At 40.7% G+C, this 23,432-nt stretch overlaps 1 protein-coding gene across 10 annotated transcripts in view; it reads left to right on the plus strand.

Moving 5' to 3' along the window:
- Positions 1–23,432, plus strand: part of tns1b (tensin 1b) — a 141,393-nt gene that overhangs the window by 93,126 nt on the left and 24,835 nt on the right. For 8 of the 10 annotated variants that reach the window (XM_074695644.1, XM_074695638.1, XM_074695646.1 and 5 more), the window contains 12 exons: positions 5,259–5,308; positions 9,353–9,524; positions 9,643–9,693; positions 9,774–9,896; positions 10,984–11,048; positions 12,253–12,336; positions 12,990–13,102; positions 13,177–13,237; positions 14,770–14,845; positions 17,446–17,575; positions 17,797–17,860; positions 18,503–18,627. In XM_074695644.1, coding sequence (XP_074551745.1) covers positions 5,259–5,308; positions 9,353–9,524; positions 9,643–9,693; positions 9,774–9,896; positions 10,984–11,048; positions 12,253–12,336; positions 12,990–13,102; positions 13,177–13,237; positions 14,770–14,845; positions 17,446–17,575; positions 17,797–17,860; positions 18,503–18,627 — 1,114 coding nt within the window. Of the gene's footprint in view, positions 1–5,258; positions 5,309–9,352; positions 9,525–9,642; positions 9,694–9,773; positions 9,897–10,983; positions 11,049–12,252; positions 12,337–12,989; positions 13,103–13,176; positions 13,238–14,769; positions 14,846–17,445; positions 17,576–17,796; positions 17,863–18,502; positions 18,628–23,432 lie in introns of all 10 variants that reach the window. The other 2 variants (XM_074695640.1, XM_074695648.1) reach the window with 1 other exon arrangement.

Raw genomic sequence — 23,432 nt, forward strand, 5'->3', positions numbered from 1 at the left:
GCCTTTGGGCAATTTAGTTTGTTTCCTTGCACAACTTCCTGTCCCACACAACCTGTTTTTTGTGAGATTGATGCGTAACAGCTCCTGCATTCTGCATAAAACTGCGATCTGCAGCAGACAGGACAAAGAGATCTTCACATGAACTATTCAATTTTTTTGATGTTCAATCACTATTCGAATATTTAAAAATTGTTGCCCATTCCCACTATTAAAGAAGAATATTAACAGCTACTTGAGCTAAAGCTAGCTGCAGCACAGCTAACAGCCCCAGAGGCAACTTTGAAAAGTGTCAGAATCTCATCTGTTGAAGTCTTGAATTTATGTTTATATAGACAACTAGGGATGGGTATCTTTCGCATTTTGATACTGTACCAATGCCGGTACCTGGCAATAGGTACAGGTACTCAACGGTACCAATTTTCGATACTTTTTGTATTTATGTGGTAAAAGATCTAATTTTTTTAAATAAGTAAGTATAACATATTTTCAAGTTTACATATATTTTTTCTTCAATATATAACCTTAAAATGCTGTGTTCCAGTCCAGCATGGAAAATCACCTTCTCTTCCACTCCATCACAGGCACAAGGATGCATTTAGGTACTTAAACATGGTACCTTTTGATTTTACGTGGATCGATACTCAGTACTTTTGTCAGAATTCGGTCAGGGCCTGTAAAAGTACCCAAATCGGTACCCATCCCTATAGACAGCGTATCTGATCCCCAAAAGACAAAGTCAAAACCTATAGAGCTTTCTTTACTGATTGGGTACAGTATGTCATAAACAAACCAGTATGCTATAGACTTCAGTGTTTCTCACTATTTTTAGGTCTATTAAACTTATTATATATTTCATTTTCACAGGGAGTAGACCGATAAAATCATATTCATAGTAACTTTTTTTGCGTAATATCAGATATTCTATTCATGATACCATGGCGACGCTTATAACAGCTGCAGCTAACTGCTCTCCTAACCAGTGCATTGAAAACAGACTTATAGACAATCTTAAAACCATTTCTTTTTTTGCAATTTCGTTGTACTTGTTGTGCACTGACAAAGTTTCTATTCTATTCTGTTTTATGGGAAACATGGGTTACACCAATTGATATTTATCAGTTACATGTCTTTCACCCTAATGCAAAAAAGAGGGGATGTGACATCATGTTAGAGCACACTGATGACAAATACAGGCTCCTACAGCGTTCTGTAGTTGATTAGTATTGCAGGAACAGAGAAAGAAAATGTTACAAACACTAACCTGAGAGACATTTACCATGAGTGTTTGTTTTAAACTGACACAAGGACCTGTAGCTGCTTACATTCTGTCTGTTTTCAACAGTACAGCAACAAAGTGCATTCACAATAGTTTCATATCCATGCCAGAAAGGAAGGCACCAGGTGTAAACACACAGCAGAAGCATCCCATACGCACACTCAGACTTCCATACAAACACAACACCGTTCCACCCTGCTGCTGGTATGAACACCTTCATTCCATCATTCTGCTTCCGTCTGTTACAGACGTGCAGACGAAGCGTAGCACAGGCACAAATGTCCTGCCTTGAACTCACTATGTAGGTGGCTTTTCCTGCTGTAGACCGGACTGACCACTGCACTATATCAAGGCTCAGTCACAACAGTACTTTGCCTTCATTTAGATACTATATACAGTTCATGGTTCTCTCCCAAAAACAAGCTGGGCAACAGAAACAACCCGATTTATCTGGTAATATTTTTCCAAGAAAGGGGTATGTTTTCCAAAAGTTCATTTCATCAGGCATGACTCACAGTCACACACAGAGGAAGCAGCTTCAGCAAGATGATTTATGTTTGTGTGTATGTTTGTGTATTGGACTCCACATGCCTGAGGAGATAAAAAACTTTTAGCTTCTACAATTCAGATCTGTTCTCAGATGAGAAAGAGGGAGGGAAAAGTTGAATATGAGGGGGAGAGATAACGTGATGGGAGGCAGAGGGGGGAAGGGGGGTTGATTCTCAGAGGGAAAGAAGGAGAGGGAGAAGAGAGAGCGGGCAGAAGGACAAGACGTGGAGCGCTGTGGAGGACTGAGCTGGAGCATGCAGCGGTCCACTGCAGGCTGCTGCCTAAAATAGAGCCCAGTGTTTTTGTTTTTTCCTCCTTCCTCCTTCCTCGTCGTCTTCTTCTACTCCTCCGTGGTCAGGGAAAAGGGAGAAGTTTCACACAGAAAAGTTCACTGCCGGACAGAGAGCAGTGAGAGGCAGAGGGAGCTCTTTGGCGATGAACCGAGGAGGGTCTTTGAGGAGGCGGCTCTCCTCTCTGAGGGGGGCCTGGAGATGGAGTACGGGCTACCTTTTCAGGAAGGTAGGATGCAAAGGATGGATTTTGTCAACACCAGTCCTGTGGCTTCTTCTCCTTTATCTGGTGTTGCTTTTTCTTTGTTAAGGAAAAGCTTGTCTCGTTTCTTCGCGGACTTTTACCAGCCCCCAACGTCTTCTCCCCTCCCCTCCCTCTGTAGCTGCTTCGCTCTTTCTCAGATGGTTAATTTGAATGGCCTGCTTGTAAAGTCAACCTCCACAGATGGTTTTCATCTGGAAACAGGCCTTCTGGACCCCCCACTTCCCACCTCCTCCTCCTCCTCCTCCTCCTCTTCACCCACTACCTCGCCTCCTGCTTTGGTTCTTAATGCAAGTTCTCCAAGAAGCGAAACAGGTCTTCAGGCGCTCAGAGGGTCTGCTTCAGAGCAGCTGCAGTGAGGAAGTTGATTTGATTTGAACACAACTGGTTATTGTGTCTCGTTAAGATGCACAAGTCTTGCAGCTGATACTGGAAAACATGTAAAACTTCAGCTTTTCACAAAACGTCAATGTGATGCCTCGACCTGCTCAGATGGTTACACTTTAACGACTAATTTCAAGCAAAACCTACAAATTAACAGCTTTTTTTAACACAATATAAACACCATCTCCTCAGCCTCCCTCCAGTCTCTAATTAAGACGTTTGTTTGCTCGCTTGTTGAACTGGTGGCGCTCTGTGTTGTGTGGTGGCGTCCAGCTCTGACACATTTAAGTTCCCTTTCAAAAAAAACAAAAAAAGGAGGATCACCTCTCACAGGTCCATTTAAGAGCACTTTGGGCTTTCCTGACTTTCATGTGCATGAAGTCCCTCAGCTCCACTCAACACAAGCACTCTTAACTTCTTTACGCTCTGCGTCCGTCACTGAACCGTCTCTTTGAGGCCATTTCTGGCTCATTCATCTCTGTCCTCCTCTGGCGATTCGGTGCTCTTTATAGATTTCTGCAACATACTGAAACGTTTAGGCTGAAGCAGCGGCAGAAAATGGGGGATTAGCTTTGTTTCTCCTCAGCTGGGACTGTTGACTAATGTGAAGACTTTAAATGAGGAGTATTTGGAGGGGAAGGAACATTCGTCCTTGTTGTGCATTTTAGGGTTTCTGTTTGTATCACATTTACAATAGTTTACATTGTAACCTATGCTGCTGTGCAACTTTACAGAAATTTTATACATGCAAAGTCTGTAGCATGTATCTTTCTAATCAAGAAAATGATTAGTAGTAACCACAGTCAGTATTGCAACAGGTACAGGTGTGTGTTTCCAGGGCACAAACTTGTCATCCTTCCCCTGTTACGCTGTTGATCCTTCAGATGCAGAGTTCATTCTTGAGCTAAAGGGCGTCTTCTGCAATATGCAGCATTAAAGTTATTTACTCTCCAGTATCAACAGTGCAACAGCTCTAATCCCCATTAACAATACACAAACACAGCGGGAGTGAGCTCAGCTGATTGAAATGTGTGCACTGACATGTACACTGAAGCTCATCCCAGGTGGGTGCTGCTGGTATATTCTTGACTGCGCTGCTCAGTCAGCTAGTCTGATCTAATGCATGATGATGGATAACAGCCCCCCCACCTCCTGTGTACATGTGACCTGAACACCAGAGAGGAGGGAACATGTCCACATGACCTATGACCCCCTGCTGGAGCTGGTCTGAGGGGGAGGCGAGGCAGAGAGGAGCCAAACAGTCAATCACCTTCAGCCACACTTCCTCTGTGAGGCCTTTCTGCTGCGTGGGGCGCCACGTGAGACATGCCGCTGGACAACTTGGTATAACATAAAACAGGATCCAAATTCTCTATCCTGATTGGTTAATGTCCAGTTACAAATGGCATAAAACTACCTTTTATACGGCACTGAAGTGTGTTGGCTGGTGCAGAAGTCTCTTAAGACCCGGCGTCCATGTATGTGGAAGTTACATTTCTACCTCTCAGACCCATGATACTTCATTTTCTTAAACTTTGACCAATTAGCCACATTTAGGGACACTGCCCAGATCATCTTTTGGTGAAATCACAACACAACACCCATTTTAGTGAAAAAAAAAAAAAAAACGTCTTCAAGTACAATAACACTACTAACAAACAACTAATAGAGAACTCATGACACAAATAACCAACCTTCCGAACAAAGACCAAGTTTAGTTATTATACTTATTAGGTCTTACTTATTACAAATAGCAAAGTAATTTAAAGTTGCACACCAGACAAAAGCTTGGATCTAGAGAGGTTAACAATGATTGACCTCTGCAGTGATCATTGCCTGCAAAACAACAAGCATTCAATCGCAAATGGGTGAGCTGATGCTGCAGGACAGCTGTGCGTGTGTGTAAAAGTGTGTATGTCTGAGTGAGATGTTGGCATGTTTTTTTTCACACTTCATGCCTCTTTAGCCAGAAACAAAAAAAAGTTAAAATAACAAATAGTGTAATGTTGTAGCTCCTCTGTACCTCAAAATGAAATCTCTGAATCAAAAGAGCTGCAGCTTGCTCTTTCACACCCATAGCACTGTATTGCATAACAACATACATCACCAGACACAGGATCTTGCACCAGACTGGAGATGAAAGTGAGTGAAAAACCAGAGTGGGATCAGACACACTGTTGCTCATTATATGTCAGGAGACATTTTTTTTTTAATCTGGCCATTTTCAACAAAAATCCTTTGATTTGAGCTGAGCGGACAGGAAACCATACAAGGATGTTAAACTGCTCTGAAACTGCTGAGTGAAACAATAAACGATGTATCAAAGCTGACTTGTTACTGTAGAAACCCTCATGTGATATCAAACAAACAGAGAGTTGTGAGAAATGGAGAAGAAGACATTTATTGATGCTGATGTGGTTTCAAACATGCTTCCATTCCCTTTAGCAATTAAAATATGTTAGCTAAAAGTTCATGTGTGTCTTTTTGTGTTTTTCAGGGCTCCACAAAATCCTCAAAGAGCATGGAGTCTCGGCGGAGACCATCCAGGTAGGATATTCTCTCCTTTCCTCTTTAAAAGATGTCCCCCCAAAGCTTCATTTAGCATTTCTTGACTCTTGGAAGGTTATCCTTGCTGACTCAGCTGGAGTTCAGCTGGATTAGACTTGCAAAGATTAGCTACAGTATGATATTCAATGATTTAAACTGGAGAATCAGTGAAGCTTCATGCCCTGCCATTGAACCAGACCTCACGCTGTTTTGTTGGACACAAAGATATTTGGTGTCAGGCCCTCTCACCTCCGTCCTCAGGGAGTCACAGATGTTGTCAGTTGTGTAATTGATGTGTAAATTCGACACCACAACAGCTCGAGCTGATGTGCTGCGCTGAGATCGAGCGACAGTTTGATTTTCCCTGAAAAATCTAAGATCTGATTTCATTTTGATCTTTAGAAACCAGATATCTCTACTGAACACACAAGCAGAGAATGCCTTTTCATTTTTCACCCTGAAAAAGGAAAACCATTCACAGTGCAGACACATGACGGTTATTTGTTATGTAATACTCCACATCAAAATCTTTAGTTTAGATTAGATTATTTTAATGTCTGAAAGTCAGATACGTTTATCCGTAAAGACATTGTGCATGTTGTATTATTTGGCACAGCTGCCGTTGCTCTGGTGTTAACTCAGCATGTGCTGCCTGCCTGCTGACTGTGACAGCAGCAGAGATAGTTGGATTAAAGAAAGAGGTCTGATGTGATACCTCAATCAGCCAGGGCTCTCTTGCAGAATTTCTTGAGTGGATGGGGGATGTTATTTTTGTGTTGTTAGTAGAGTAATTTTTTAACTTTCCCCATTGAACTATCCATCCTACAAACCAAAACCATCAAATGATGCTGCTAGTGCTGCATGAATCTACTTCACAGAGACACAGAAAACATCAGCAACAACTGCTGGCGTTTTCTTCCCAAAGTTTACCAAACTGGTAAAAGATTCAGAATCAAGGTTGAATCGAAGAGATTTCCTTTTAAGGTAGAGTTAGCACGATGTTGGATTTGTTTGTATCTGGTATGGTTCTGGCAGGAAGTTTTCAGTCTGTTTATGCGAGTTTTGTCTGAACTTTTGTGTGTTGCTGATGTTGTAAACAAGCAGAAGTGCAGCTTAAGGGCTTAAAAGACCAAAAGAATGCACTAAAAACGGAGGAAAGCTCGAAGATGAATGATAACGCTCTGTAGATCTCTCTTTGCATAAAGCTTTCTTTACATTTCATACTTCATTACCCCCTACAACCACAGATATTAGGTGTTGTGCTTAATGAGCTGCACTGATGAAGTCATTAGTCACAGAGCTTTATCAAAGTATGGCAGGGCTGATGAAAACTTGCGATCAGGAGTGACTCTCATGTATTTTAATACGACGTCCTGGTCAGTCACATTTATTAAGGAGAAATATCTGCTGTTTTTTTACAGCTTCATGTCTCAGGTTTCCTCATAAAACATTCCTGGTTCACACTTGGTGTTTGTCCAAACGCAGACATGATTTCACTGCAGCGCTGAAATTGAGCATGTAGAGATAAGGCGTCATTCATCAAACACTGTGTGCAGAAAAGAGCAATCGCTTCATCTCTTCAGCTGATGAGAAGCAGGCTGGCTCTCAGCCGGTCAGCGCATGCTGGTGGATCCTGGACAAGGACCAAACCACAGCGTCTATATTGGCCCTGACTGCACCCAGAGGGGAGAGGCATACATATGCAGAGACAGAGAGGGATGTGAAAAGAATAAGACAGGGAGAGGAACACAGAAGAAAAGTCAACACTACTGAAGAAAGATGGAAATCGAAAGAGAAGGAGAAAGTGATCTGGGTATAAGTTGTAATAAAAACAAAAAAAAAATGTGAATCACAAACACAGAAAGATAAAATCTGCAGAGGAATTCAAAATAAGATGTGAGCGTTGCATGAGAGAGGACATGTGTGACATATCTCCTCCATCGCCCATGATGAATAATTTCCAGTAAGCAGGTTTTGAGTGGCTCCAGATGTACAGAGCAGAGCAGGTTACAGTATCTGCAGAGCGAGCCGGGGGAGATCCTCTGTCTCAGCCTTATGAGCAATTTCCTCTGGGGCTACTCAGTGCTGACAAATGTGGGAAATATGCTGCCGTCCAGACACCTCTGCCTTCACCTCTTCATCTCACTGTTCTCTGCAGACAGTTTGACACAGACAAGATCCGTTTGGGCTCTTAAAGGAACAATCCTCCTTAAAGGAAGTTTGTGTCTCTCTCTTTTGAAAGTTATAGCTGAAGTTGAAGCAGAGCTCAAGGTTTTTTCAGTAACACCAGGGTCGGAAAAAGTCCAGCTTAGAATAAATACTTGAAACTGACAATAAAGTTTCTAACATGGTTAGCTCTGCTGCAGCTTAAAGCTTGAACAGATTTATTTGATTATTAAAAGTGGAGGATATTTTTACATATCTTTGGGGCAACAGTTTAGTGTTGCCCCAGCAGGCCTCTCCTGTCAGGAATGTTTGACTCGACAAAAAAGAAGCCCTGTAGGCATCAACCTTTCCATTTCGACAAATCCTGAACTGAAAACAATCCATCATCAAAAAGCCACTCGGCCTCACCAACAAATACAGTAACATCACTCTGATGACAAACACGGAAGTGGGTTAGGGAGTGGGTTGCCAGGCACTTACTCAATTTTTAAGTTTGTTATGACACACACTAAAAAACAAAATGTTGTGGCAGCTGCAGATCTACAACTTTTATCTTTGTTGTCATCGTTAGATGAGTCAGGCGACAATAAGATAGATGTTAAAAGCAGCGTAAGGACAGTTAAAAGTTTTAACTTTGATGAAAATCCTTTTTCTGAAGATACAATTCAAAAGGAAACTGAACAGCCATACCTCATATGGGGCAAAGACTAACACATAGAATCAACATTGATTGGAAGCATCTGTAAGATTTGCGGAAACCATTACAACCATTTCATTTGCTGCTTGCTGAGCAGCATTAAACATGACTAAAGTGTTAGACTGAAGTGAACTTCCCAGAAGAGTTGGCATATAAGGTGGAAGGAGCCTTTTTCAGGTCTTAACGCTCAGAATACCAGATTTTTTTCCTGTTAACCGCAGGTTTGATGTTTACAGTAAGAGATCTCCTCATCTAACTCCAGTCAAGTGAATAAGTACACTTCCCATCATGCTACACTTCTCTTTCAGACAAGCCATTGGTCATAACTCCAGCATTATATTTGAGGCAAATAAAGAGGATAATGATTCACATATTCAACTTTTGGATTGGATTCATTGCGCAACACAGCTCTGGATCGTGCTGCACAAGCAGCCTGGAGATTTTTGATGGACAATTTCTACTGCTGTTGGAGCAAACATCTGCTCTTGTTCTGTTTTTAATAAGGCATCTGAAACTTTATTTATTACAAATCAATCAAAAAAAATCCTGAGTGGGGAGGCTGAGTGGACTGTTCTTCATCTATGTCTTCTCCTCTTTTCTCTTTCTTCGCTGTTATTTTTGACCTTATTTAACTCCGGACAAACCAGCCATGGTTAAAAAACAGCTCAGCTGACTTCTATGTAATTCCCCCTGTCAGTGCTCACACATTATGTTTGCTCTGTGAGCTGCAAAATCTTGGTAATCTGGCATGTTCATCTACTTAATCAATTTCCCCAGCGCTCTTTTCTCTTTTTCAGACAGCAGAAGTTGAACAACTGCACATGTGTTTGATGCAGAGTGGACGTACATTTTAGGGCATTTCCCGCCCCCTCTGGGCTTTACTGATGTCATTGTGCATGTGGTGTGTTGCTTTTCTCCATATTAGGATATTTGTTTTTTGGTGTATTGAGGAAGAGTGTTGTGCTGTGTGCTAAAAAGAATTTAAAACAAACTTTGCTGCCTCTTTTCAAGCTAAAAATTGTGAAAGTACCCAATGAAGGATTTATGGGTGAGGATTCTGCATCAGCGTATTAAATCCCTCATCATCTTTTCTTTGTCTTCTCTGTTTTAATCTATTGAGTTGTTTTACTTGCTTTGCTTTAATCATCACTGCAATAAATGCTTCTCTGTGTCTCTGTCAGGAGTGCAAGCCTGCTACAAGCCCTGGAGGAGAACTACGAGCTAGACCTGGTCTACATCACAGAGAGGATCATCTCCGTCTCCTTCCCCAGCAGTGTGGAGGAGCAGAGCTACGCTGCCAACCTGCGGGAGGTCGCCTCCATGCTGCGCTCCAAACATGGACACAACTACCTGGTACGCTTCCCTGTGCACATGTGGATGATCCCAGCAGGATGACTGTGATAAACTTTCAAAATAAAAAACACATACCTTGCTGTCAGTAATATTTTTCACTTCCTTTTCTTCACCTTAGCTCTTCAACCTCAGTGAGAAACGTTACGACATCAGCCAACTTCATCCAAAGGTAAACCTTTACTTTCTTCTTGTCTCATACACAGCATCTCACAGGATTGTGACTCTAACAATATCTCCTCTCCACCTCAGGTGTTGGACTTTGGCTGGCCTGACCACCATGCCCCCGCTTTGGACAAAATCTGCAGCATCTGCAAAGCCATGGACACCTGGCTGAGCGCTGACAGCCACAATGTGGTGGTCATACACAACAAGGTAAGAAGGACAGATGCTGTGGGAAAAGTTTCTGTGGACAGTAGAGGGTGCTCTCAGGCTCTGCTCAGGAACAACTCCTCTCATCTAAGGCTGCAGCTGTTTTTTCATGTCTGCGATGACGCCTTCTTTAAGTGAAACTATGACATTAAGGGTGGAGTATCTGTGAGAATGTGTGTGTGTGTTGGGGTTGTGCTAGATGAGGGTTAGAAAAACACAAATTAGTGGGGCTGAGGCATGCCTCTAATCATGTCTACTCATGTTTATTTATCCTCTATCCTTTAACAATACCATAAGAACGGAATTGACCAATATTTTTCTGCTGTTGCCTTAATCCACTTGCATAATATTATCCTCCTGTGGCAAACCACACTCATCTGACTGCTTAGTGTGCCGGCGCACGCAATAAAAGTAGATCCAAATACAACCACAAGGCCAAAGTCCCAGATGTAATACCTAATCATTTTCAGGTTAACCCCTCAGTGTGTCTGATGTGTTGCGCAACGCGAGGATTAACCATGGGATCCTCGGGCTCTGCGCCTCAGCGCAGGATGTTCCCACAGGGAGGTGACAAACAAGTCAGCTGCCATGGCAACCAAGGTTATTTTTCAGAGAGTTGAGTAATGCTGACGATCTGAGGGTTTGGAAGTTGTGGTTGGTCACTAAGGAAGCAGGCCGTGTCCCGTTTCTTCATCAACAAATCATTTCCACTGAGCGTCACGCTGTTTAAGAGGCTGCGATATTTATAATGTAGAACACACTTATCTTCCGCAGTGACTCTTTTTTTAAAGACTGACATATGTGTGAAATAAGACAGGCTGTTTGCCATGGTAACATATGACTTCAGCTTAGCAAACAAACAGAAGTGTGCATTACTATACTATCAAAAGTGACAATTTTACAGCGGATAAATCTCCTGTCCTCCAATTTTAAACTCACTTGCAGTCAAGACCTGATGAGTCCTTAACCTCTGTAAAGTGTTATAAAGTCTCCTGTGATTCAGACCTAGAAGTCTAACATACTAGCCCTGGATGACATCATCTTGAGCTTGTGTATTTAATATGTCCTGTGTTTAATAATGTCTTCTTAGGGTAACCGTGGCAGAACTGGAGTGGTGGTGGCAGCATACATGCACTACAGCAACATCTCTGCCAGGTAGGTGTACCGTCCAAATGAAGTTTTGAGTCTAAGCTTTGGGAAAATTTCAGATTTTGGTGCAAACACGTGTTACAGCAAATGCTCAAACAGTTAGAGCACATGAGAGTTATACCAGAGGGACACTAGACTTGCGTGACAGGTGACGTCACTGTTAGGTAAATCTCTTTGGAAGAGCATAATAATTACAACACTTACCAGAAATGTTCAGCTCTGTTCTTCAAATGATGGTCACTGTCTTGTCATTCCCTCTCAAAACTCTTTGGATCACATTCAGAGTCCAAATCGTTCAGCTTTATTTTCATAATTAGTCATTTTTAAACTCAAGTAATGACAACTTTGTAGGGCAGCAACAGTAGAGGAGGCTTCTAGAGTGATTGGCTAACCAGAAGGTCGGCTTGCTAGGGAGTATCCTTACACAGACTGGGCAGCTGTCATCATGTACCAACAGAATGTGGAGCAGTAGTTGGTCAGTAGCTTGTTTTCAGTGAAATTGTTAGAGCTGCAGGAGTTAGCTTCAGTTAATGAGTCAAAGTTTTAAGTAGGAAGGAAAAATGCTGTGATTACACTAAAAAATGATCAAAGTCCTCTGATGTAAGATATGCACTGAATGAGAAAATTTTTTTGAACCAACAAAGCAGACATCAGAGAGGGAACTTCATGTATCTGCAGAAAAAATTAAGTGGAAAAAAAGGAGGAAAGGAGGAAACGTTTGAAGGGAAAACCAGATAAACCAGCATTGTTCGTCACAAGACCAAACCCACATCTGAAAGTGACAAAGATCTGGACCAGAGAAGAAGGAGGGCCAGAACATGAGATTGGAGAACAAAGCTGACTTTCTTTTGGAAAACACCAAGAAAAAAAAAACTTTGATATAATTATGAGCATGAAGCCACTGGTTATCTTATACAACCAACAGGTCATGGATCTTGGATTAAAGCTGCATTTTTCTGTTTTCATTGGATTGAGTTTGGACCACGTGAAATTGAATGTCTTTTGGCTATAAAAAGAAAAAAAAAGGAGATGAAACTGTCAGACTTCCAAAGAAGCTCATGACTTTCTTTTGGGACTTTTAAAAAACTCACTGAGCTGTCTGATGATCGATACACTTTGAAAAAGCCCCAACACAGACACTGTGCACACATGACATATTTTGGAGTGAAGTTTCCGTGTGTACTTATGGAACCTCTATGTTGAATTTCAGTGCTGACCAGGCTCTGGACAGGTTCGCCATGAAGCGTTTCTATGAAGACAAAGTGCTTCCTGTGGGCCAGCCATCTCAGAAAAGGTCAGCCACCTCTCAAGTTTGATCTCAGACAAACAACTTATCACATAACTGCACTCGCTCCTTTTTGTAGCTTATTTTGCTCTCTTCTAACTCTCAAAGTGCAGCTTGTGGCTCTTAATTTGTTAAACACTCTAATATGTTCAGTCATAAGGGACTAACTTTGTCTCTGGGTGCTGTTTATAGTTTGCGGTATGCATTGAGGAAGTTCTAAAGTATTTGTTTAATCTGAAAAGCTGCCTAAAGTTACTTCAATAAAAAAAAATTGGAATTTCATGATAGAAAAAATAAAAAATAAAAATTCCAAAGAGGCTCTATGTCCAAATGGGGATTCCAGAGTTACGTGGTTATTGTTTTGGGGGTTTCCAGCTACTTTCAACCCTGTGTCACAATACACACAGCCTTTTGATTCAATATCAGTGAAACAAATACTGTTCAGAACAGCTAAAGTAAAACATTTATTGAGTTCCAAGTTGGCTCGCCCAGCAGGGCTGACAGGCTGAAAACATTCATTGTTTTCATTTGATGACAAAGCCAAGATTGTATCTCTTTGTTGTAATGAAAACAGGATTATAACTTAATCCCTTGTTGTAAAACAAAAAAGAGTCATGATACAGTTTGGCAAACAGAGGTTCATTACTTCTGTTTCTGCTCAGGTATGTGGAGTACTTCAGCGGCCTGCTGTCTGGACACATCAAGATCAACAACAAACCCCTGTTCCTCCACCACGTCATCATGCACGGCATCCCCAACTTTGAGTCCAAAGGAGGTTCGTTTCATCCATAGATATAAACTCAAATGTTTCCCCGTTGCATACTCTGTAACAACTTTGATATATTACAGGTTGTCGTCCGTTTCTCAAAATCTACCAGGCCATGCAGCCCGTCTACACATCTGGTATCTAGTAAGTCCTAAAGCACGCTCACACTTGAACACTTTTACAAGATTCCAGGGATAGCAAGCTCGTAATGGCTCAATAATAAAACCCCTGATTCTCCTTTATAGCTTCTTCCCTAACTCCCCAGCCCCCCAATATACACATACATGGTCCCTGTTGCCAGTTCGAGCTCTCTGCTTGTCTCACATTATTGTATTTAGTTAGCCTCCTCAGCTCTAGGCTCTTGTTTCCTTTCTGTAGATCCTTCAATCACGTCTATTATTATTTGTGACCAGAGAGCCAATGAAAGAGTCAGACAGGCATCTGTGTGTGTGCCTGCGAGGGTTTCCCTGTCAGAGAACCCAGCTGGTTCTCAGGGCAGACAGGAAATAATGGATTTGATGCTTTAATGTTGTTGTTTTGGGATGAGGTGAGTTTAGAGGAATGAAGTGGAGAGCTGCATTGTAGTCATATGGGCGAAACTCATCAATCAGGTTTATTTAAACTGCTCATAATGTTACTGTTAACACAAAAAAGACAAGGACTACATGAGTTTGTCAGGGCATGGGAGAAGTCAGGCTTTCAATCTCAAAAATTAGAAGTTCTTAAAAGGTCTGATGAAGAAATTTAATTCTTAAAAGTGCAACACGGACATTTGAGCCAAGGTCTCCACTTTGATATCATTGTATAAATCAATGAGTAGACATCAGCATGTCAGTGGGCACATTCAAATGGAGGAGACTTCATGTATCAAACTTCTTTGCTACCAGGTGGATCAACTCTGTTGATAGATGCAAAATAAGTGTAATGTTAAGTGTAAACAGCAGTGTGTGAGATAGAAAAATAAGTGATTTAGACAAAAATAATTTTTGTAACGTTATTTTTTTTTTACCAATAAGCTCGACTTTCTGAGTGTATTTGGAGGAAGCCTCAAGAGGAGACTTAAGAAACTGCAGTGTTAGGATTATGTTCAAAATCACACTGTTATCAAACTAACTAAAGACCCGTCTTCAGTGTCTTGACAGCTACGCCTCAAGACAGTGATTCATCTTTCACTTATCGTCTCTTTTGATGTCCCTTGAATGATTATGAAGTGTTTTACAGTTCATACAAACTGTTAATGTACAATATACATCCCCTCAAAGTGTCAATTCTATAAACACATCTACAACATAAACAGTAACTATGTGTGAAACAGTCAGTGCACATGTTGTAGACTTCCACTCTGTCAACCCCTTAAAGCTTGCATGCCTCCTTCTCTCACATGATAACCATTAGCACCCTCACCCTTTGATCTGCCTCCACCACTTACACAATCATGTAGACACTAATACCCAAAATTAGCCTCACACTGCACCGCAGTTACGCTTTGTGACACTGCTGTTAAAAGTAAATGGGAAGATTGTTAGGAGATGATGTAGATCATGTGCCCCTGGTGGAGGTTAGTGTTAGAAACGAGAAAATGTAAACTGATCTTGAATGTACTGTAACAACTTTTTGCAGTTGGGTTGATGGGAGCCGACTCGATTTCTTACATAATGTTTTTTTTTTTTTTACAGTAATGTCCAGGGTGACAGCCAGACCAGCATCTGCATCACCATTGAACCTGGTCTTCTTCTGAAAGGGGACATCCTGGTAAGAGAAATGCACCCATACCTGTACTATAGCAGCATGTGTGTGTGATTTTAACACAGCTTGAGTTTTTTTCTCTTCTCAGTGGGTTTACTCTGACGTGTACAGCCAAGCACAGTTTATTGTCGTAATTTTTCTTTTTTTTTTCACTCTGCCAGGAAGAAAGAAAAATAAATGGATGTTAAATGACAATTAGCATCAGAATGCCAATGAAAACAGCTGCAAAAATGCACATGCTGGACAAGTTTTTATGGTTTATTAGGAATGAGGGAATCCTGTGTTTTTCCAAACTGTCGTGCACTGTATGTACTGAAAGTATGTGCTGCAGCAGTTTATAGAATCCATTCACAGAAGAAATAGGACCATAAAATCCAGGGGGAAGACAGTTGGACATGTTCCTATACCTCACTTTTATAGACCGTCATTAGCACACAATATGTTTTCTGGAAACTATGACGTCAAAATGGCGCTGCTCTTCCTGTCCAGCAGGGTTGAAAACATGGGGTGTTACTTAAGACGAACAATGAAACACATGTGAGAAGGATGTTTTTCATTCATCTGACCGATATTTTTTTTCATTTTGGGGTTTTATAGCAATCTATGTTGCTCAGATTTCCCTTTTAAAAGGATCCTCATTAAAGTAGCACCTCTATCTCATGCTGCCTAATGCTCAAGTAGAAGAATTGCAAACATCAGCAAAGTTGTTTGCAGCATGTCTGCTTCTGCTGTCATTCAGCTCGTAAAGTTCTTCATGAGATGACCTGGGGACTCATAATTCCAGCATGGAGAATTTCGAAGTAGCACTTACACTCTGCTCAAAGCTTTTGTTTTGAACTTATATCTCATGCTTTATTTAAGACGACTAATGGACTCTGCTGAATGAATCATCAGAATAAGCCATGGCTGCTAAAGCTCAATATTTCACAGAGAACAGAGGACTTGAGGGAGACATTAGTCAGCACTAAGTGTTCGAGATCTAAAACTAACTCTCTGTGTCTGTGAAACTGAGCTGTTGATGATACTCCTACTCAGAGATGACCAATGACCAAAAAACATAAGCAGGTGGCTTCTCTTATTGGCTGGCTTTCTTTAAGTTCAGTCTCCAAACAAGTTTAAAACAAGACACCTTGGAAGTTTAAGGCAAAAACACAATATGTTCTTCTTAAAGTGTATATTTTATTGTTTTGGTTTATTCCAGCCCTACAGTCAATTTAAAGTGCATTTAATTCCTGTGTAGTAGGTCGACTAAATGTGAATATCCCTATCCACAACATTTATGAGCTTTTCTGACTCAGACAGGAGTACTTGTCACTTTTGAGCCCAGCTGTTTTAATTCTCAGTATTAGAGCTGAGCTATGCTAACTAACGTCTGGCTAACAGTAGCTTCCTACCAGAATACAGACAAGGGAGTGACAACAATCTCGTCTTCTAGTTTTTGGCAACAAAGAACAGCGAGTTAATTTCCCAGATGTTCCAGGGTGATTTGTTTTCTCATGAGGGGGTCTTCATTAGTCACAAGCTGAAAATGTGTCAGACCTCCAAAGGCAACATGTAAGCTTAAAATGAGTGTTTTACTTCTTCAGCTTTCTGTTTCACAAACTTGGCCTGCCAGTATTGTTTTCCTCATGAAACAGAGCCCTCTGTGGGAGGTTCTCCTGATCCCAGAAAGCTTCTCTAAGCCACTGGATACACTCCTCTTCCCTCCTCTTGCTCCCAATCCTTTATTTGCTTTTTTAGATTTAGGAACTGTATATGTTTTGGTCTTGCTTGGCCCCACAAGTAGAAAATAGGTTTGTGAGAAGCAGGGCGTCCCACATTCCACTAAAATCATATTAAAAAGCTTTTTAGTTGATGCTTTTGATAAAATCTACATAAACATGTCCAGATATTCTTCATGTAAATGCTCTCTCTCACTGTAAGGATGCTTTTCAGGTAGTTATTATTCTTCCCAGCAGCAGTCAGTGAGCTGAGGTGAGGGCAAATATTCCTCTGGTACCTGTAAATGTGAGGTCCTTGTAAAAAACTAACAGGTCCAGACTGCCCATGGGGAAAACAGCAGGAGGGAAGGAGAAGGTTTTCCTGTGTGGAGGTTTAGTGTTGCTTTAAAAGCTGTTTGTATTGGAAGAAACCGTGTGGATAATAATGCATGTGGAGAGGCTTTACATTACGTGGGATATATATATACGTATAAAGGTCTTAACTGCTTTTTGTAGCTCTGAGCCAGGGTAAAGAAAGAGGTAGTGCTGAATCAAACTGGCATGTTTCTGGCTCAGGTTTGGAAAGATTGCTTCGCATTATGTTCTTTTATATTCTAAGTGCATTCAGCATTACAACCACATTCAACCGAGTCACGAAAGTAATCTGATCATCAGGTTCTTTTTTCAAAATATTATCCAAATTAGAATCAACACTGTATATAAATGAGCTTCAAGATAGCGACACAGTAAAACCAGACTGGTTTCACAATGAAGTGACATCCACTTCACAGACAACTATACTGAAAAAACAACAACATGTGGAGCAAAAACGAGCAATAAAAATGGCTATACTTGAACAGTTTTTCTCTCATGCAGTGATGTTTGTTCTGTTTTTTTATCCACCAGCTAAAGTGCTATCACAAACGCTATCGCAGCCCGTGTCGAGACGTGATATTCAGGGTGCAGTTCCACACCTGCGCTGTGCACGACCTGGGCATCGTGTTTGGGAAGAATGAGCTTGATGAAACATTCAAAGGTAAGATATTTCTGAAAAGAAATCCTCTGCATTTCCCTTTGGACTAAATTATTTTCTGTTAATAAGATTCTTTTAAAAAATAAAGTGTATCTGAAGTTATTTATCTATGTTCATATTGTGCAACTGAATGAATTGCCTTTTTGCTGCTCTGATGACTGATCTACGGTCGATGATGTACATTAAAGATTTAGATAACTGGCCATTATATGTTTTGTGTACAGATGATCGGTTTCCGGAGTATGGGAAAGTGGAATTTGTTTTCTCCTTTGGACCAGAGAAAATACATGGTAAGTCTGTATGTCCTGAGCTTGCTTACTTAAGCAGTATTTTTTTCTTTTTTTTATGTTAGCACAAAGCTTTGAATCAACTGGTGCCCTTCAAAAATAACTTGAGGTTGGATATAGATTGTTCTCCAGTCAGTTCATATGGTATCACATTTTTTTTTCTTCAAATTTCTTTTTTTTTGTGATCAATAGCTTTGGTAATATAAACGCAACATAAACTGTTATACCTTTAAACCATTGCCCCCTCGCACTCCCAACCACCACATGATCCCACCCACCCCAAATGGCAGTGTACATGGGGCCAAAGTATTAGAAGACAAGGGTATCTTGCCTTGTAAATTTGTTAAATGAATGGATAATAAACCAAGCAGGAATAACAAAAACAAAAAATTACACACAAAAAAACAAAAACAAAAATCCCCCCAAAAAACCTAAGTATCTGAGATTTACACAGGTACCCACAGATAGTATACAAGCAATACTTGCATAATTGCACACCTTTTACCTCCACTTACACACATATCCCAGCATATTTAACTATACATGATCACAGTTATGTATAAGAATACAATATGTTGTGACTAAAAATAGATTGGTATTGTTGTTTGACATTCACTTTTTGCGTTCTGTCTCTTCGTCCTGCTGGTCAAGGTGTGGATCACCTGGAAAACGGGCCGAGTGTCTCGGTTGACTACAACACACAGGACTCTCTGATCCGCTGGGACTCTTATGAAAACTTCAATCAGATTTGTGAGGACGCCACAGATGGTAAGTGCAGCTGGACTGGAGGTTATAGACTGCATTAAACTCAACAGATCCTCTCATGCAGACTGCACTCGGTGCAACTTTGCACACGGATTGACAGATAATGTGACATACACACATTTTTCCAGCTCAAGATGCAAACTGAAATGTAATATGTTAGTTAGAAGCATTGCAAAAGGGTTTCATAAAGTAAATTTATTCTGTTCATTTGCTTTATGATCTTCTTGCATGCACAGTGCATTTCACACAAACATATATACAAGCATTCATATAGGCCAGACTGCATTCCCCTTCTGTGTGTTGTAAAGTTAACAAGGTGTTAATTACACCAGCTTTTTACAGCTGTGGGCCTTATGACCACTTATGAGCAATAATTTCTCACAACATGTGTTTCGTACTCAATTTCAGACATGATTAAACGATCAGTGAAAGGCACACATCTCAGTCATGTCACTGCGTGTGATCCAGGAACTTTGGATTACTTGTCTTATGTGCAAACTCTTTTAGTTTGCTTCAATAGAAGCACAAGTGCTCTTCATTAACTGTCAGTGAGTGGATTATGTGTCTGTATTTTTAGGAACTCAGTGTTTAAAGACAACCTTAAATAGGTACTATGTTAACAGTACATGTGTCTGTGATAATGCATTGATGCTGGATTGACACACATGAACATCATGTAACTGAGCTGACCTCTGGAACAAGGCTGCTGCTGTTGTGTTTTAGTGTGACACATGGGAAAGATCCTGCAGACTTCTAATGGAGTTAAAGACCTTTTTTACATCATCATCATCTCTTTAAAACTCCCACACGACAGGGTCAAACTGAAGTCACAATCAAGTGCAGCTAGTGTTGAGTGTTGAATGAGGAGAGACACTGGATAGCAGTTGTGTACAGTTTTGGTTCTGTATAGCTTAGCCCCTAAAACACTAACCATAGTATTGTTTGGGTCTTATTGTGGGTAAAAGTGTTATTTTGCCCCAATGAGAATCTAAATTCCCCAAAATCAGCGTTACAAGGTTTTCTTGCTGTTCTAGATGTAAGCTGTAAATCATATTTTAAAACCAAGGAGAGAATTCAATTGTGGTGAAATTGTGGCTGCCAAGGAGCCATAGGCCCTGTGGGACCCCAGTTAGTGTGAGACATTCCTGGGCTGAGCCACAGGCATGGACAGAGCCTTCCTGTTGGGGGAGCGGTGGTCACTCTGTGACCAAACTGATACTTTCTGTGCCACCCAAAAAAGGAAGCAATGCTACGCCCTGAGTGATAGCAGACAGTCTGTTTTGTCTTTGACAGAAGAGAAAGTGTCAGTTTGTGATATGTTGGCTGGTTCCTTTCCTTCTGAAGGAGACTAAAAGTATGTATTTACAGTTTTTCAAATTTAAACATACAACTGTTACAAAATGCTGGGATCTGGTAAATATTAAGCTGTAAATCTGTGTATGAAAACAGTTATAACAGATTAACTGGTGTATTTTTCTGGTGTGATCAAACAGTTAGCCAAGAAATCCTGCTTATAATTTGAGTAAACTTGAGCTGTGTGGTAATCCTCATTTAAAAGCATAGTACACATGACCTCAAGTAGAGTAGTTAACAAGGTGTGCTACTACCACTGTTTTCTGGCTATAAAAAACAACTATTCTAAAGACTTGGAGAATTGTAATATTGTTGCCATTTTGAGGATTTAAGAGCTGGAAAATGGAATGTTGGGTAAAAAGACAATTTACCCACAGGCCAACTCTTTATAGACAGAATCATACTGGATATTTAATATCCCTGCATTTCCCAGAGTGTCTTTATTTGTCTCCCAGATAGCCTAAAGGTCAGAGGTTACTTGGCTTGCTTCTATCACTGCTCATAAAGTGTGTTCCCCACAGGCGGCGGCAGCTTGAAATAGGCCTTTCTAAAATAGAACAGGTGTAAGTCTCCTCTCATTCTGTTTTGGTCGAGGTGATTTGCATGAGTGTGTCCATCTGTGTGTGTATTTATGTCAAATCAGGACTGGTGTAAGATGCGTGTTGCATCTTGTCTCTGCTATAAGGCGGTAACATTGGTAGAGACTTCATCTGAGTTGCACAAACACATAAAGAGACCTTACTAAGCTCACATGAATATGCGCAAGAGTGCAAACACAATGATGCTCACAAATGTAAGTAATCACAAGCTCTTTATTTTCCACTTTACTTTAGAAAACTTTGAGCTTTTCCTGTAAATATCTTTACACGGCATGTCTTCATTCTCCTGCACAGCCAGACTCACACATGGTATGCTGTAAGGGGACTTAGCTTTCAAATAGCACTTGAGAGAACAGTAAAGTATGGTTCCCTCACAGAAACAAGGGATAAAGGGTTTCCAGGAAACTGGAGTGTTTCCTCTGTAATTTGGCTTCACACTTGTTGGAGCTGAAAAGACAATTAGCTCCTCTCACTGTGCGGCTTTGGAGCCACGAGGACGTATATCTTCACAAGTGTTAGTTAGGAACAAGGACTGTTGTTGTCGAGGTGTCAGGGTTGTAACTGCTTTTCTCTGCTGAGAGCGAGACTCAAAGATTTTTCGTCCCCTCTTCTGATCAAGGCATTGCATAAAGCTTAAATTACATAGCTGTTGTTTTGTTGGGATGTGCATTGGGTAAGTTCTGTCTATGTGGTCTTCGGTTTCTAAAGATGGATGTTGATGTTCATTGTGTTTATTCCACCAAGAACAGCCACAGCTGCTGTGAGGGAGTTTCAGCACAGAGATTCTTGTCATGCTTGTATTCTTGCATACACACAGTGAGAAAAAAATCAAAACATAACAACTTACACAATGAAACTATGTCCATGTTTTACACAGCCAGTTAAGATACTATGACCTGCAGCTTCATACGGAGCCTAACCTAAGTACCATGTCACCTTGCAGCCTTTCTTCTGCAAAATTTAACGAGTCACCCTCCTCACGCTTGAGTTTTTACATAATGCTGAGCTATGATGATGATCAGGTTTACCAGCATGAAACATGCATGAGGAACCTAAGTTTGAACTTCATTTGAAAGCTGCAGTTTTCCTTTGACAGTGAAGGGCAACCCATATATAAATAAATATATATATATTTTTTATACTTAGAAATCAGAGTCTGCAAATTTCTTTTGTATAAACTTTTTAAAATGACTTATCTTGTGTGATGTTAATTCTATTAGATTTGATTCTGTGAGAAAAGACTCACATTGGATTGAGGATTCCTTAAAAACCAACTTATTTTCAGTCATTAAGAGAAAATGAAAAAGGTTAGCGTCATATTAACAAAGCTGCTTTAGCTATAAGCTTGTACAAGAGCCTCTTAAATCAGACAGGATTTGGTTAAATGAGCTTAATACAGAATTCATTCATGAAACTCATTTTTCTTTTTCTTAACTGCAGCCCTATTCAATCTTAAATTGGCCTTTAATACTATCCAAACTCCCACTCCAAAGTTTGGGAGATTCCTCTCTCCTCTGAGGAGATGGAGGAGTTAAAGGCACACTCCTCTGCTGGACTGTGAAGCTCTTTTGTGCATAAACTCAGGGGGAGGAGTGACAGAGAATGTCAGTGTGGGATTTGTGTATGCTGCTGTTCTGTGCAGACGCACAGTTTGTAAGTGTTACACTGTGCGTCTATGTTTAGAGGCTCTTTGATATCCTGCTTTTTGAGTGTTGATAGCTGCTGAAGATCTGAGCTGTGAACCTGTATCCAGTCTGTCATCTGGTCTTTAGATCGCTGAAGAGAAAGGTTGTCACAAATCCAGCAGCTGACGGCTTTAACAACATGTGAGTAGAATGCTCGGTGACAAACATGTTGAGATTCAGAGCAGAGCAGAAACTGAGTTTTTACTTTATCTGTTTAAATGCTGATCCTTTAAAGTTAGGTTTAATCTTTTACAAATGCTTTTATCCAGTACTCATGAACAGTCTAGGCGCACTGCAGGCACATATGGTGTGTTTAAGTGATTAAGATTTTATGAGATCTTGAGTCGTTTTTTGCTTTGGCCTCTAACCTTATTAGAAATAACAGCATAGCATTGAACAATGCATTTGCTACAATCACGCAAAAAACACAAATGTGCTACACAGATGAATTGTTTGTCATAAACCTTCATTAGTCTGCAAACTCACTTTCTACTATAACTAGAATCAGACCTAAGCTCCAACAGAATTCAGAATTTATTATGATAGTTAAATGACATATTTGAGAGCAACAGTAAGAAACCAAATGAACCTTCTTAATTTTTTCTTTCAAAGCTTGTTTTCTGATGACATGAAGTTACCATTTACCCAAAGTCAAATAAGTATTTCCCTGTCACATCCCAGACGTTAGTGTATGTCATTGTTTGGTGTCTTCTCACTCAAAGGTCAGAGCCTCCTCTTTGATCCCTGTATGCATTAGTGGGATTGAGATGGCTGTGTTCCCACCCCGACAGCCTTGGCTAATTTAACAGCAGGGATGAGTTGACCATGCCTGCCCTGTTGGGCACAGACTGTTTGTCACTGCATTCCTCTAGCAAGAGAGAGGGGCTGAAATGAGTCAGGTCAAATTTAAGTCTGTGTTTGTGTTGCCTGCTGTGTTACAGACAGGGGCGGGGTCCGGGGGTGGTGACATGATCTTGGTGGAGATAGAAGTTGATGCAACAACATGACATCACTGATGCAGGGTGTTTTGGCTGAGTGGATAACTGAGATTTAAGCTGCCCTTTGGCCAGAGAACAGTTTATCAATCAGGTGACAACAAGAAGCTGTCAACCAAGAAACAAGTCATTGAATGATTTGATTCAGTCTTTCTCAAATCTTCATCAAAAGTCTG

The sequence above is a fragment of the Halichoeres trimaculatus genome, unplaced genomic scaffold (genome assembly GCF_033239565.1).
Source record: "Halichoeres trimaculatus isolate MK-OKI-2021-1 unplaced genomic scaffold, fHalTri1.1 fHalTri1_scaffold_19, whole genome shotgun sequence".
Classification (NCBI taxonomy): domain Eukaryota; kingdom Metazoa; phylum Chordata; class Actinopteri; order Labriformes; family Labridae; genus Halichoeres; species Halichoeres trimaculatus.